This window comes from Pituophis catenifer, unplaced genomic scaffold, assembly GCF_029215685.1.
Source record: "Pituophis catenifer annectens isolate HBS135680 unplaced genomic scaffold, rPitCat1.0.hap2 SCAF_12, whole genome shotgun sequence".
Taxonomy (NCBI): domain Eukaryota; kingdom Metazoa; phylum Chordata; class Lepidosauria; order Squamata; family Colubridae; genus Pituophis; species Pituophis catenifer.
In genome coordinates this window covers 4,070,213-4,086,003 of record NW_027256892.1, presented here as the reverse complement: position 1 = coordinate 4,086,003, position 15,791 = coordinate 4,070,213, and the positions used below count along the sequence as shown (strand labels likewise).

Here is a 15,791-nt window from a genome sequence, read left to right as displayed (position 1 = left end):
AATACAGACAATACAAATATTAAAAATCCCTTAAAATTATTAAATATTTCGGCCGAAACACAGATTAAAACACCCAATTTATAAAATCACGAATTAAAAAATTTAAAATTTAAGAATTTAAAAGAGGGGAGTTAGGCCAGGCCAGCTTGCTGAAATAGAAAAGTTTTGAGAGCACGGCGAAACGTGCGCAGGTCCGGGATCTTCCGTATCTCTGGGGGGAGCTCGTTCCAGATGGTAGGTGCCCCCACACAGAAGGCTCTCCCCCTGGGGGCCGCCAGTCGACACTGTTTGGCCGACGGCACCCTGAGGAGCCCCTCTCTATGGGAGCGTACTGGTCGGTGAGAGGCTATTGGTAGCAGAAGGCGGTCTCATAGATACCCCGGTCCGATGCCATGGAGCGCTCTAAAGGTGGTAACCAAAACCTTGAAGCGCACCCGGAAGACCACCGGGAGCCAGTGCAGCTCGCGCAGGAGGGGGGTCACATGGGAGTGCCACGTCGCTCCCATAACCACCCGCGCGGCCGCATTCTGGACCAGCTGGAGCCTCCGGGTGCTCCTCAAGGGGAGCCCCATGTAGAGAGCATTGCAGTAGTCCAAGCGGGAAATATGATTGTGATGATATCTATCTGAATTAGCTTGAGGGGCAACACTTCTGGACTAGAGAAAATAAGGATGCATTCCTAACAATTGTCCAGACAGTACAGATCTATAGGAGACAGCAAGTACCAGTAGTGCCATATAGCCCTTTGGATTCAAAGAAAATAGCATGAAGACATTCATGAGGATCTGTTCTTATTGCCTTAAAGCAATTGTGTCTGTTCCCAGGACCGCATAGCTCCAGCATGAACCAGAAAAAAATGTGTTTGGTTTTGGGAAGTATAGAACAGGTGAGTCTGCATGCCTTTCTCAACTTCTACGTTCAAAGCATTTTTGTTGTTATTGTTGTTAGTTGCGAAGTCATGTCCGACCCATCGCGACCCCATGGACAACGTTCCTCCAGGCCTTCCTGTCCTCTACCATCCCCTGGAGTCCATTTAAGGTCACACTGACTGCTTCAGTGACTCCATCCAGCCACCACATTCTCTGTCGTTCCCTTCTTCTTTTGCCCTTAATCATTCCCAGCATTAGGCTCTTCTCCAGGGAGTCCTTCCTTCTCATTAGGTGGCCAAAGCATTTGAGTCTCATCTTCAGGATCTGGCCTTCTAAAGAGCAGTCAGGGTTGATCTCCTCTAGGACTGACCGGTTGGATCGCCTTGCAGTCCAAGGGACTCGCAGGAGTCTTCTCCAGCACCAGAGTTCAAAGGCCTCAATTCTTTGGCGCTCAGCCTTCCTTATGGTCCAACTTTCACAGCCATACATTGCAACTGGGAAAACCATAGCCTTGACTATACGCACTTTTGTTGGCAGGGTGATGTCTCTGCTTTATTCAAAGCATTGCACAGTCCTATTAAGGGCTCCTTGGTGCTCTCTGAGCTTGGTTGTTTTCTTGCAGATGTTTCATTACCCAAACTACATCACATCAGCAGTGCTAGGTAGCTTCATCAATTCTAGACTAGCACTGATGATGTGACCTAGTTTGGGTAATGAAATCTGCAAGAAAACCACCATGCTCAGAGAGCACCAAGGACCCTCTTATTTCAACCCTGAGCTACACACATCCTCATTTATTGACAGTTCTCATAACAAGAAGCCTGCCAAGCCTTCCTGAAACCAGAGTGGATGAGAGCTTTGCGGGCAGAGCACTTCCTGCTACTACAGAATACTATCTTCGGACAAGGACAGTGAGCTGAAAGGGGAAAAGAAACTGAATTCAGATCACATCTGCTCTGTAAAGCTTTCCAAAGCCAATTTGGCTTAACCCACAACCAATTGTACACATATTCTGCTCAGAGACAGTTCCTTTTCTCCAAAAGTCTGCAGGAAGGGACTTCCCAACCTGGTGACTTTAAGATGTGATAGACCCGTGTTGGCGAACCTATGGCACGCGTGCTGGAAGTGGCACACAGAGCCATCTCACCATGCTCTTCCGGGTTCCGGCCAGGTGGTCTTCACGTGCACGGGAGCGCTGGAAACCAAAAGAGCAGCGACCCAGTGCGTATGCGTGCGCTGGGAAGATGATCTTCCGGTTTCCAGCACACGCATGCTGGAAAGATGATCTTCCAGTTTCTGGCGCACGCATGCACGCGCTGGGAAGATAATCTCCCAGTTTCTGGTGTGTATGCATGTGTGAAGTCCAGCTGGCCGGTGCTCATGCACATGCCGGAAACTGGAAGATCACCTTTCGGCACTCGGTGCCGAAAAGGTTCGCCAACACTGTGATAGACTGTAACTCCCAGAGGCAACCCAATGGATGTAACAAGGACTTAGCTGAGAAAACCAGGTTATCTTTATCACTCTCCACCCATTCTTTGCCACAATCAACAATAGATTTATTGGTGTCTTGCATCTCTGAGGATGATGAAATATTTTGTATTTGGTGCAGGAACATGGTTAGAAGATGTCATCTACTTTTAACTGCTGTCTGTTACACAAGTGAACCTTCACCTAGAAACTTTTCAACAGTTGCATTCTGGCCAACTTTTACTCGAAAACTGAATAGCTTCTACATGCATCGCATACTATTTGCATGTCTCTCTAGAATGGTTAATGATACGTTTTACAAGTAGACCTCAACTTGCAAACATTTGTTTAACGCCTGTTTGAAGTCACAGAGGCAGTGAAAAAAGTGACTTATGAACAGTCCTCACATAGCTGCAGGACTGCGGACAGCTATGGTCATCCCCATGACCAAGTGATCAAAATCCAGGCACTTGGCAACCAGCATGTACTTAACAGCTGTTCCAGCATTCTGCCATTTGCAAGCTTCCCAACTGCTTCCAACAAGTAAAATCAATGGGGGAAGCCAGATTCACTTAACAACCACATGATTCGCTTAACAACTGCATTGATTTGCTTAACCACCATGGCAAAAAAAGGTTGTAAAATTGAGTGTGACTCACTTACCACCTGCCTTGCTTAGCAATCTAAATTCTGGTTCCAGTTGTGGCCGTAAATCTATATGCATTCATTCATTCATTCATTCATTCATTCATTCATTCATTCATTCATTCATTCATTCATTGGTTCGATTTATATGCCGCCCTTCTCCGGAGACTCAGGGTGGCTTACAATGCGTTAAGCAATAGCCTTCATACTTTTGTATATACCTGCATAGTAGAGCTTTCGGGGGGCCCCTAAGCGGTGTTTTTTTTTATATATATACAAAGTCAGCTTATTGCCCCCACAATCCGGGTCCTCATTTTACCTACCTCGAAAGGACGGAAGGCTGAGTCAATCTTGAGCCTGGTGAGATTTGAACTTGCAGTAATTACAGGCAGCTGGCTTTATTTTAACAGCACTTTAGCCGCTGCGCCACCAAAGCTCCTTGGTGCACTAAGGCTGCATCTTCAAATAACTGATAGAAAAATCCATCCTTCAAACATGTTCATAAGACTGGATGAGACAATCTTGAGATCTAATATGATTTGATCAGAGTGCCAGCACCGGGGCACCCAAAGAACATTTGAGCTAAGCATAACTAATGTCTTGGTCTCTGACACCCCATAATCATCTTAGATTAGAAGGGCTCCTATCTGAAACCCAGATAGATTCACAGATCACCTGCCAAGACAGAAGCAGTTCCTACAAATTAAACAGTTCCAGTCCTGTTGGTTTTGAATTAGTTCAATCTTTTTAAAAGCAGCAACTCAGATTATCTTGTTATCATAACTGGGTACCTTAGCATAAGAATTAAGATTGGGGTTCTTTCCTTCATTAAAAGTATCACAATAAATTTCAATCTTTCCCTGAACACTGAAGATAATCCACAGAGTAGCTTCTTAAGATACAAATAAGAAGGAAATCTGCACTAGACATGCCATAAAATAATGGACCTGGGCTAAAACTTCATTACAGGTAGTCCTCGATTTACAACAGTTCATTTAGTGACCATTCCAAGTTACAACGTCACTGAAAAAGGTGACATGACCTTTTTTCACACTTACAACTGTTGCAGTATCTCAGATACTTGGCAACTGACTCATATTTATGACGGTGGCAGGACCCGAGTCATGCGCCCTTCTGACAAGCAAAGTCAATGGGAAAGGCAGATTCACTTAACCATCTTACTAACTTAACAACTTAACAATGATTCACTTAACAACCGTGGCAAGAAAGGTCATAAAAGAGGACAAAATCCACTTAACAAATGTCCCGCTCAGCAATGGACATTTTAGGCACAACAGTGGTCATAAATCGAGAAATACCTGTAGTACACAGAAGATGTGGAGATGAGAACTTCTTCATGATTTCAAACTATACCACAAGGAAACAACTAATTTACACACCTACTTTCAAAGAATTAAAAGGACAGGAGCTCCTCATTCAGGGTGGATTTGATTTAAATCAAGTCGATTTAAACCACAATTTAAATCATGATTTAAATCACTAGTAAAAAGGCTTGATTTAAATCAGCTCGATTTAAATCATGATTTTTAAAGAGCAACTGTTCCGCAGCAGCTCCTCCTCCTCTGACCGACAGTCCCAATATTGCAGAATATACAGCCTCATGCTACATAACTAAGCTCCGTTTCATGCTGAATAAACTAAATTATTGATGTATCTTAAATTGAAAAATATGTTTAGATAGATTTTTACTCCAAAAGCATTTTATTAAAATAAATTTAATTAAAAATAATTAAAAATCCAATTTAAATGAAAAAAATCAGATTTTTTTGATATATTTTTTTTAAAAACCATCAATTTTTATCCACCCTGTCCTCATTTAATGATGACTTGTTCACTGACCATTCAATCTTGTTACAACACCAAACAAGTGATAATCATGAGCAGTTCTCAAAGTTCCAGGCATCACAGAGCTGTTTTTTCTGATCTGAGTGCTCAACAAGCAGCTTGGAGTTTTGACCATTAGAGTCGCATTCACACAATACAATTTGTGAGCTTCCTTCTTGGCTTCCCACATACAAAGTTAATGGGAAAGCTGACAGGAATTGTTGGAATGATTCTATGAGGTCCTCATTTAACAATCGGTGATTCACTTCATATCAATAACCAGGGATTGCTGAAACTGCCAATGCTAATTGATGTGGCCACATGATGTCATGCTTTATGACTGCATCGTTTAGTGACATAAATTCCAGAACTAATTATCATTGTTACGGGAGAACCGCTTGCAAATTCAAAGGAAAAGAAGAAGCATTTATTCTAGTCTTAGTAGTCCACAGTATCAAGAAGTCTGTCAGTAAATCATCCATTCATTCATCTAAAGGTTCATTCTTGGAAGCTACCTTTGAAAAGTCAGGCATGGTAAAGAGTTGTATAGCTCTCATGTAATAGCAGCAAAATTAAACAGGGTTGAATACCCTGATTTAATATCCCGATTTTGAGACAGAGCAAATGAATGAACGGGCAAAATCAGTTCAAGGAAAACAGATGAATGATTTAGACAAACAGGAAGATTGACAAAGCAGACAAGAAATCAACTCATTGACACTTCATAATCACTTCAAAGTCCTTGAGCCTGGGCAAGCTAGATCTCAATTTTTTTAAAAACAGATTAATTCAGCAATCATGGGATCAGGGATTATCTACCCACTGTATTATTAATTTAACAGTAACAGGAAAACTGTCTTACATAATCTATTTATTTATTAGATCTCTAAACCATTGCAATTAGAAGACAATAAGCATTGTGTGCAGCAAAACAAAAGTTATGAAATCGGATCTGGTCACGCAGGTGCAACTTATGACTGTCATGACTTACAACAGAAATTCCAGACTCCATTACAGTCATAAATTGAGGCGCAGAATATGCCTCCTTAAGCTCCTGAAGGAAATGAATTTGAACAAAGAAAAATATAATTGTACATACATCTCAACTTCTCACAGATTTTCAAGAGACTTGAAAATCTTAAAGGCAAAACAGGTGAATACCAGTCTCAGGGATTCATGCCATATAATTGGTTAGTTATTTAATGTAACATGTTATTGTTTGTTTCAAGTGTAAATAGTTTTCCCCAATAACTGACACCAGTGCATTAAATAAATAAAATGTTCTCCGAAAAAGAAATTATTTCCATTGGTTTGAAATCACAAATTCAAGGTAGTCCCAATTCTCACTATGATTACTGCTTTTTGCATAGCAGTTTAAATACCCCCAATAAAAATCAATCATTTCAGATGCTAACCATTTCTGTGATATCTTTTGTCTATTAATTTCAGTTTAATTCTAGATAGTTCTCTTCTCACTGTATTTGCAAGCTATCTGCTTCTCAGGCAACTTTGGGATTGTTGATAATTAACACTGACTGTAAAATGTGCAATATGAACTACATATTAAGATCAGTTTTTATTTTTTAAAAAATACAGAAAACATGTAAAACAGAAAACTTGTTCATTTCAGTCAGCCATTTTTATGGATAAAAGTTGAATGCAATTTTAGATAGGGAGAAAACCCTCAGAAATAGATTGAGTGGGGAAAACTTTCTTGAAAAAAAAAAAAGATGCTAAATAACAGGAAAATAAGTGTAGTTTACAGAAAATGCCTGAATTGTGGAGTCTTTGTTGCTCTCTAAGTTTGTTTTCTCGCAGACATTTCATTACCAAACTAGGTAACATCAACAGCCCTAGAAGAGAGTGGCATTTCTTCTCATTGTATACATTGTATATACTAGTCTGAACCCATGGATCCCTAAATGAAGGGTTATGAACATTAGTGTTATAATGTTAGTGTTATCATTCCGAGCAATCTCAGACAATATAAGGAGTTTGCGAGAGGCTAAAAGTTACAATTTAGCAATAACAGATGGGTCTCAGTATCTTTATTCTTACAATATTTATTTGATCATTGCAACAAGTATCACGCATCTCAATAAGCCATTGTGAGGTTTTTGCTTGGCTTCAACTCAGAATGCTATATGAAGTTAGTCACTAACATTCATAAGCCTTCACGTATGGATTCATGTGTCAGGAGTAGCCTGCTACTGATTATTCAACCACAGATATGCAAACTATATTTCAGCCCCTATCATCCTAAATGTCAATTAAGTTGTCTTCCCAGCTTAGACAAACCAAAGATCCTCAGCTAAAACTCTCCCCAACTTTTTGGCAAATGTATCTCACCCACAGGATTAGATTAACAGAGTTGGAAGGGATCTTGTGGGTCATCTAGTCCAGTGGTCCCCAACCCCCGGTCCGCGGACCGGTGCCGGGCCGTGGAGTACCTGGCACCGGGCCGCGCAGCGGCCGGGGGACATGAACGCTGCAGCGTAAAGGCTCCTGGGCCGTGCGCAAAAGCTCCTGGGCCGTGCGCAAAAGCTCCTGGGACGTGCGCAAAGGCTCCAGGGAAGAGAGCCCCGCGCAGGTACGCACGTGTGGCCCAAAGCCCCCACCCCTGCGCGCGCTCAGCGGGCCACGGTAAAATTATCAAAGGCTGATTGGTCCGCGGTGATAAAAAGGTTGGGGACCACTGATCTAGTCCACCCCCCCGCTCAAGCAGGAGACCCTACACCATTTCTGACAGATGGCAGTCCAGTCTCTTCTTGAAAGTCTCAAGTGATGAAGCTCCCACAACTTCTGAAGGCAATTTAAGTTCCATTGGTTGATTGTTCTCACTGTCAGAAAATTCCTCCTTATTTCCAGGTTGAATCTCTCCTTGTTCAGTTTCCATCCATTATTCCTTGTCTGGCCTTCAGATGCTTTGGAAAATAGTTTGATCCCCTCCTCTCTGTGGGAGCCCCTCAAATATTGGAAGACTGCTATCATGTCTCCCCTGGTCCTTCTCTTTTTCTATCATCCATGTAGGTATGTGCTTGGTTTAGATCCTGTTATGAATATTCTCAATACAGGTAATTCTCCACTTACAACCATCTGTTAAGCAATTGTCCAATGTTACAACAGCACCGAAAAAAGTGACTTTTAATTGGTCCTCACATTTACAACTGTCACAGCATCCCCATGGTCACATGATCAAAATGTGGGTGTTTGGCAAATGGCGTGTTGTTTATGTCGATTGCATCATCTCAGGTCACGTGATCACCGTCGATGACCTTCCCGGCCATTTTCAACAAGCGAAGTCAATGGGGGGGAAGCCAGATTTGTTTAACGACCGCACGATTCATTTAACAACTGTGGTGATTTGCTTAAGAACCATGGCAAAATTGGTCATAATATCAGGCCTGACTCACTGAACAACTGTCTCACTTGGCAGTGTAAGTTCTGGTCCCAATTGTGACCGTAAGTGGAGGACTATCTATATGTATTTATTTTCATCAACTTTGGTACATTTATAGCCCTAGTTATATGCCTGCTTCTCTCCATTCAACCATACTGAGAATAAATTTCTAGGAGGCTATACAGAGAACTATCTACATCAGGGGTGTCAAACTCACGGCCCGGGGGCCAGATGCATCAAGCGCTGGCCACGCCCACACCCAGTTTAGTGAAGGAGGAACATGTCATGATACGTCACATTTATTTATTTATTGGTTCGATTTATATGCCGCCCTTCTCCGGAGACTCAGGGCGGCTTACAATGCATTAAGCAATAGCCTTCATACTTTTGTATATACCTGCTTAGTAGGGCTTTCACCCCCACCCCCCCCAAGCAGTGTTCTTTTTTATACAAAGTCAGCTTATTGCCCCCACAATCCGGGTCCTCATTTTACCTACCTCGGAAGGATGGAAGGCTGAGTCAACCTTGAGCCTGGTGAGAATTGAACTCGCAGTAATTGCAGGCAGCTGGCAGCTAAGGGCTACTTTAACAGTTTAATCTGCTGTGCCACCAAGGCGAATTTGACACCCCTGATCTACACCAATCTTCACCCTAAAAGGAACCTGCTTTTAACTCGGATGTTATGAAACTATTTAGAATTTAGAATAGAACAGAGCTGGAAGGGACCTTGGAGCTCTTCTAGTCCAGCTCCCTGATCAAGCAGGAGAATCTATACCAGTGATGGCTAACGTTTTTGCCATCGCGTGCCAGGAAAGGGGGAGGGGAGGTTCGCAAGCGTGCACGTGCCCACACCCATAATTCTATGCGCCCTGCCCTGTGCATGCATGCATGTCCCCGCCCCCCGCTCCTGGCACACAATGGCCCGGTAGGCCCATTTTTCTTTCTCACCTGGCTCCAGATCCATTCTATGCATCTGGGGAGGACAAAAACAGCCTTCCCCACCCCCTTGGAGGCCCGAAACAGCCTGTTTCCCAACTACCGGTTGGACACGAAGTGACATTTTTTGTTGTCCCCAGCCTCCAGAGACTACTAGAGAGGCTGAGCTGGCGTGCCAGGTGACATGGCTCCGTGTGCCACCTGTGGCACGCGTGCCATAGTTTCGCCATCACGGATCTACACCATTTCAGACAAATGACTATCTAGTCTCGTCTTAAAACCCTCCAGTGTTGGAGCACCCATGATTTCTGGTGGCAAGCTGTTCCACTGGTTAACTGTTCTCACTGTTAGGAAGTTTATCCTTAATTCCAGGTTGCGTCTCTCTTTGATTAATTTCCATCCATTGTTTCTTGCCCTGCCATCCCGTGCTTTGTAGAATAATTTGACCCCCTCTTCTTTGTGGCAGCTCCTCAAATACCGGAATACTGTTATCATGTCACCCCTAATTCTTCTTTTATTTAGGCTATGTTCTTTAAGTTTCAGACTGTTTTTCCCCAGCACGATTCCGGTACCAGAGAGGGAAAAAGAAGCCCAGATCATTCCAGCCTGCTCTTGTTCTCAATACAGGCAGCATTCACAGCAATGGGCGTTCCTTTTGCACCAGCTGCAACAGATCAATAGCGCAGTAATTCATACAGCAATGGTCAGTAGGCTTTACCGATGCATATTTAGCAAGCCATACACTCAGCTCTAGTTAGCAACAGTATCCACCGTAGAATATACTTGCTGGAGGAAATAGGGAGGTACAAAACACTGTGTGCACAAAACAGCTTGCTCTGGTCCGTAAACAGAGCAAAATTGGGCTGATCTGAGCCAGGCAGGCAGGATTACGGGGAGGGAATAGGGGAAGGGGCCAAAGATATCAGGAATTGAAGGGAACTCGGAAGGGACAGAAGATGAGAGAGAAAGGAAGCAGATGGCCCAGTAGCAGCCATTATGGGGAGGGAAGAGAAGGGCAGATACAAACCAGCTTCTCCTATTTGACAACATAGATTTTTTTTTTCCCCCTGCTGACCTAAAAAAAAGGTCTAGCAGCATGGGAATAATATGAAGGTTTATTCTGAACCAAGTTTTGCCCTTTTTGTGCATCTTGCGCTAGAGAGTTACAGATCTGCACTGTCAACTAATGCACAATAATATTTCACCAATAAAACAGTACTACATGTAGTCCTCGATTTACAACAGTTCATTTAGTGACTTTCAAAGTTACAATGGCACTGAAAAAAAGTGATTTATGACCATTTTTCACACTTACCACCTTTGTAGCACCCCTATGATCATGTGATCAAAATTCAGATGCTTGGCAATTGGTTCATACTTACGACCGTTGCTGTGCCCCAAGGTCACGTGATCCCGCTTTGCGACCTTTTGACAAGCAAAATCAACGAGGAAGCCAGATTCGCTTAACAACCAAGTTGCTAAATTGTCAACTGCAACGATTCAAGATGAACAACTGTTGCAGGAAAAGTCGCAAAATGGGGCAAACCTCACTTAACGAATGAAACATGGGGCTCAATTGTGGCCATAAGTCGAGGACTACCTGTACAGCTAAGCAGAATATGTGATTCCAGCAAAGGTTTAGGGGGGGCACATGTATTAATACACTACGTATCTCTGGGATATTACTATTACTCAAACCACAGTAGCTCTTTGAAAGTTGCAGGCTGAAGTTTTGCTTCCAGAAATAAAGTCTAAATCCATCTGCACACAAGGCAAGGCCCTTTATCATCTAAGTTTTACCCACCCTCAAGAAAAAGGAAAGTCAAATCTTTGGACTTAGATGTGTCTTCAAGGAAAAAGTTCATTTTCCCTTCTTAGAAGGCTCAAGCAGATTAGATTACACAGCTATTTTCCAGAAACTGCTACTGTTTCTTTATCAGTGTGATCTCTTGACCCATACTATGCATGCTCCAATTCTCCCAATGCTTCCAGAAATATATCATTAAAAAGAAACTAGAAATCATTCTCCATTTTCCTGCTACATTTTTTCTCTACAGCAAGAACGCATGGCTTAGTAACACCACGTGCTCACACTAATAGTGGCATCTATTCAGAAAAGCACAATGCGTGATTAATTGTCCAGGTTTAACAGCCACAGGTGATTTCTTTAAAATGCAATAACTCAAGGAATGAAAGGTCATTTTACACACTTGCATGCAATGTGTATTATAATGCACGTAAGTATGCACCCACATATACACGCTGCATTGACCAGAAAACCATCTGCCATTCATCAAAATACTTATATCTTTTGTTTTCATGTTTATAAGCATACCTAAATTTGCCCTAATTTATTAAAATTAATACAATTCTTAAAGCAGCCACGTCTTTTCCAGACTCCAGCAAATCCCTTAAAAAATTGGGCTGCTTTAATTAATAGAGAAGACGTACTATGCCATGTGCAAATCAAAGCGTCTTTTCCAAATTATTTTCAAAGCATGCAAGTTCCAATACAGAGAAAAGAGACATGAGAAAAATGTTTAGCATCCCTTCAAAAACTGCCCTGATTCTAACCATTTAATACCGAGCCAAAAGAAAATGAATGCCCCAACAACTATTAAGCGAGATTCAAGACACTTCAGTAAACTTCCAGGGTATTCTCTCTAGGCCCAACAATAGGAAAAGATTTAACTATCCCAGGAATGCAGCATTTCCACTGTGCTCTCATTAGCAATGGTAATGGGGGCTCAGAACTTGTTCTTACCTTCCGCTACATCATCGTCCACAGCGCCTTTCACCTGAGAAAAACACCACTGAATGTCATTCCCGCCACCGCCAGCTCCTAGAAACAGAACAGAAGTTAAATCAACGTAATTCCACACCCCATCGTCTGAAATTTGGCTGCACCGTCTTATCATTCCGCTCTGATAAACAGTGCAGCGAATGACGCTGCAAAGGCAAACTCTACACACCCACAAGGATATTCTCAGCACAGATTGAAGCCCCACGGATAAACCTCGCAAACCATTCTCTTCCTCCACCTGCCACCTAAGCATTGGGTTCGAATTAGCCCAGAGCAAATCTATCCATCCGGCCCAGAATCACTGCAATTTCTCAGCTAATTCTTAGCAGTTTCCAAAACTACATTCCTGAATACATTCCCAAAATCACACCACAGTTCCCAGAAATGAATTCGGATGTCTTCTAGAATTCCCTGAAAAAAATGCAGTGCTTCCTTGGCTTAACGAACAAAAATTCATTTTCTACATTAAATCCTCTCCCGCCCCTAACCTGGCTACATTTCCACCACCACCACCACCGTATTTAAAAACAATAAATCAACATTATCATTAGCAGCAGCAGGAACAGCAAACTTCACCGCCTAAAGAAAAAAAAAAAAACAGAAACCTAAGCCAAGAACCTTTCCTATGTGCATCAGAAAGAAATAAAACATGATTTAAAAAAAAAAAAAGGAATACAAAGCAGAAGCTACAACCTCAAAAGCTGAAGAGGTTGTCAGGCTGCTTTAAAGTTACAAGTAAGTTTCAAACTACCGTAAAAGACGGATCGAAGAGAAAATTTCAGGAACATTTCTGCCTAGGCGGAAAACAATGAATCACTTGAACCTTGCCGCCAAGGCATGTACAAAACACCCAGCAGACACCACCCATTTCTTCTTCATGTCATTTGAAGTCAGTCATTTGGGTTGGGTTCATACAGGAAAAGAAGACGGTGAAGAATTTACAAGCTGGTAGCTTCTAGTTCCTGAAAAGAGGACTGTCAAAATGGAACCCTTTCTTTTTCACGCCCCCCCCCTCCAAATCAAATGCAAAACGGTGCAAAAGTGTTTCTCTCTCTCTCTCTCTCTCTCTCTCTCTCTCTCTCTCTCTCTCCCTTTTCTGCTTAAGGCTGAACTCAACAGGGAGAACAAAGTTTGAAGCAACTATTTACTCCTTCCTGGCTCAAGAACAAGCAGGAGAACACAGGAAAAGTGGAAACAAAAGTATTCTATTTTAATCTCCCTTCTGTTACAATGTCCTGTATCATTTGACCATATCTGGAAATGGGAAAGGATGTTTAGAAAATGGGAATAAATCCACAGGCGTGTACAGTATTCCCGAATCGCATCCTTGAAGGAGCAAAAGCCGAGGCCCGTAGCTGAGCTTTGCCTGGAAACCCAAAGATCTTCTATAAAAATAAATGAAAAACGTACATCTCATTTCAGAAAAAAAAATTTAAAAAAATTAGGCCGTCCCCATCCAGCTGTAACTCCCTGCTCTGCTTCCATTGATGAAAAAAAAAAAGAAAGAAAAGAAACCCAGGTTCGGGTGGATGCACAGAGGTGTTGTGGGCACACCAGGGCTGCAAAGCAGCTCTAAATAGGACCTCTTGTGCTCCATTTTCAAACCTGGAGCAATTAGAGCAACTGGGTGCGGGTGAAACGAATTCCAGGAAAAAGGAAAAAATAAATAAATAAATGGGGAAAGCAAGAGAAGGAAGCTGGTGTTTAAGCCCCCCCCACCCCGGTGCATTTTCATGCCAACCCCCCACCCCACCCCAAGCACTAGTAAGGTGGGGGAACCCTCCCCTCCCTCAAATGAGCAGGAAGAGATGTAAGCTTCACGTAACTAATCACATGTAGGCTGCTCAAGCTGTCAGCAGCAAACCCGCCCTCCCCCTCCCCTCCCCTCCCCTCCCCTCGGTTTCCCACCAAGATTGCACGTCTCTCTTATTCCCACGAAAGCGGCTGCATGGGAGCACGCTGGCTTGTTGCAAAGGAGCCCACCCTTCCCTTCCCTTCCCTTCCCTTCCCTTCCCGACGCGCCCCTCTTGCCCTCACTTCCCAAACACGGGGCGTGCAAAGCAATCCTGCCGGTCCAGCCCTGAATCCCCGCCCGGGGGTGGGGGAAAAAAAAGCCTTATCGAGGCTTGGGGGGGGGGGGAAAGGGGGAAGATCAATACCCCCACCCCCCAACCCTCCTCGACACACAGATAGAGGCACCCACCGCGCACGCCTCGGTTGGACCCCCCGCTCCAACTTCTGCCTCTCCTTCGCCAAGGAGCCGAGCCGCCCGCTTTGACGGGCAGAGGCGTCTTTTTCAAAACCCGATCCCGGCCGGCCGTCCCTCCTCAAGGGGGATCGAGGCGGAGGGGGAGGCCAGCATTTCAGGAGACCCTCCGAGGCAGCGAGAGGGAGGGGGGGGAATTAAAAGCCGACCGGGACTTTCCGCTGAACAAGCAACGGGGTGAGAGAAAGAAGCAAAAGGGCCGGCGCCCAGTTCGGGCAATCAGTGGGGCTCTGCAAGAGCAAAGCAGCGTTTCCCTCAAGCCGCCCGCCCGCCCGGGCAGAACGCGGCTCCTTGGCCCCTTTACCTGCCATGCTGGGCGCCCAATGCTTAGCGGTCGGGAGGAAGCGGCCTCTCAGCTTCTCAATCCTCTCGCCGGGCCGGTCTCGGAGAGAACGTGGAGGGAGGATGGCAGCGGATCGCGCCCGCCGGGGGGAGGGGGGGGAGGGCAAGGCCGGCTTCGCTTCTCCAGGGCTTCCCCGCTCTCCGCTTCCTCCTCCTCCTCCTCCTCCTTCCCCAGCCCCCCCTCCTCCTCCTCCTTTCAAAATGGCGCTGGCAGAACCGAATATGACGTCACCGGCCGAGGCGGGGGAAGGTGGGAAAGCTGAGGGGGGGGAGTGGGGGAGGCAGCTCGCCCGAAGGGGAAGAGGAAGGGGGCGGGGCCCTTAAAGAAAAAAAGAAAAAAAAAAGGCCGGAGATGGGAGGGCGCGCTTGACCCGCCTGAGGAGAAGGAGGAGGAGGAGGAGGAGGAGGGAGAGTTTGAGTTCCCGCAACCCACTTTCCGGGTGGGGCTGGCGCGGCGGGTTAAAAAAAACCCCGAAAGTGAACTTGCGCAAGTGCAGCCGAGGCGGCGGCTCTTCGGCTTGGGCGCTCCCGCTCGCCTGGCTTCTGCGCCGGTGCCGCTGCCAGCCTGAGGAAGGGACGCTATTGATTTTTCTGACGAGAATCAACAGGTGGCGAGAGAGGCTTTACCTCAAAGGGGTCTCCAAACCTTGGCAACTTGAAGCCTGGCGGACTTCAACTCCCAGAATTCCCCAGCCAGCAAAGCTTTTTTTCCCAGTGCTGTTGTAACGTCAAACAGTCACTAAACGAACTGGTTTAAGTCAAGGACTACCTGCAGTTGTAAATCAAGAACCAGGAGGATGATTGATTCATGGATACTACTAAATTTCCAAGGCACTCCTTGAAATTGCAACAGTAAAACACAGTTAAAACATTTATCAAGTCAAAGATAGTTATACATTTAATAAAACAAATAGCCTTGGTAGTACAGTGGTCTAAGGCACCCTGTTATTAAGCTGGTTATTAAGACCAGATGCCTGCAATTACTGCAGGTTGGAATCTCGTCAAGGCTCAAGGTTGACTCAGCCTTCCATCCTTTCAAAGGTAGGTGAAATGAGGACCCAGATTGTGGGGGCAATAAGCTGACTTTGTATAAATATACAAAAGAATGAAGGCTATTGCTTAGCGCATTGTAAGCCGCCCTGAGTCTCCGGAGAAGGGCGGCATAGAAATAAATAATAATAATAATAATTAAAATTAAAATTAAAAAAATTAAAG

At 44.4% G+C, this 15,791-nt stretch overlaps 1 protein-coding gene across 1 annotated transcript in view; it reads right to left on the bottom strand.

Annotated features, from left to right (window-relative positions):
* PPP2R2A (protein phosphatase 2 regulatory subunit Balpha) overlaps positions 1–14,751 on the bottom strand; it is a 78,544-nt gene extending 63,793 nt beyond the window's left edge. Inside the window, exons 1-2 of the mRNA XM_070952289.1 lie at positions 14,539–14,751; positions 11,930–12,007 (exon numbers count right to left, since the gene is read on the bottom strand). Of these exons, the coding sequence (XP_070808390.1) occupies positions 11,930–12,007; positions 14,539–14,545 (85 nt within the window). The 5' untranslated portion in view covers positions 14,546–14,751. The remainder of the gene's footprint in view (positions 1–11,929; positions 12,008–14,538) is intronic.
* Positions 14,752–15,791: the final 1,040 nt, after the last annotated feature.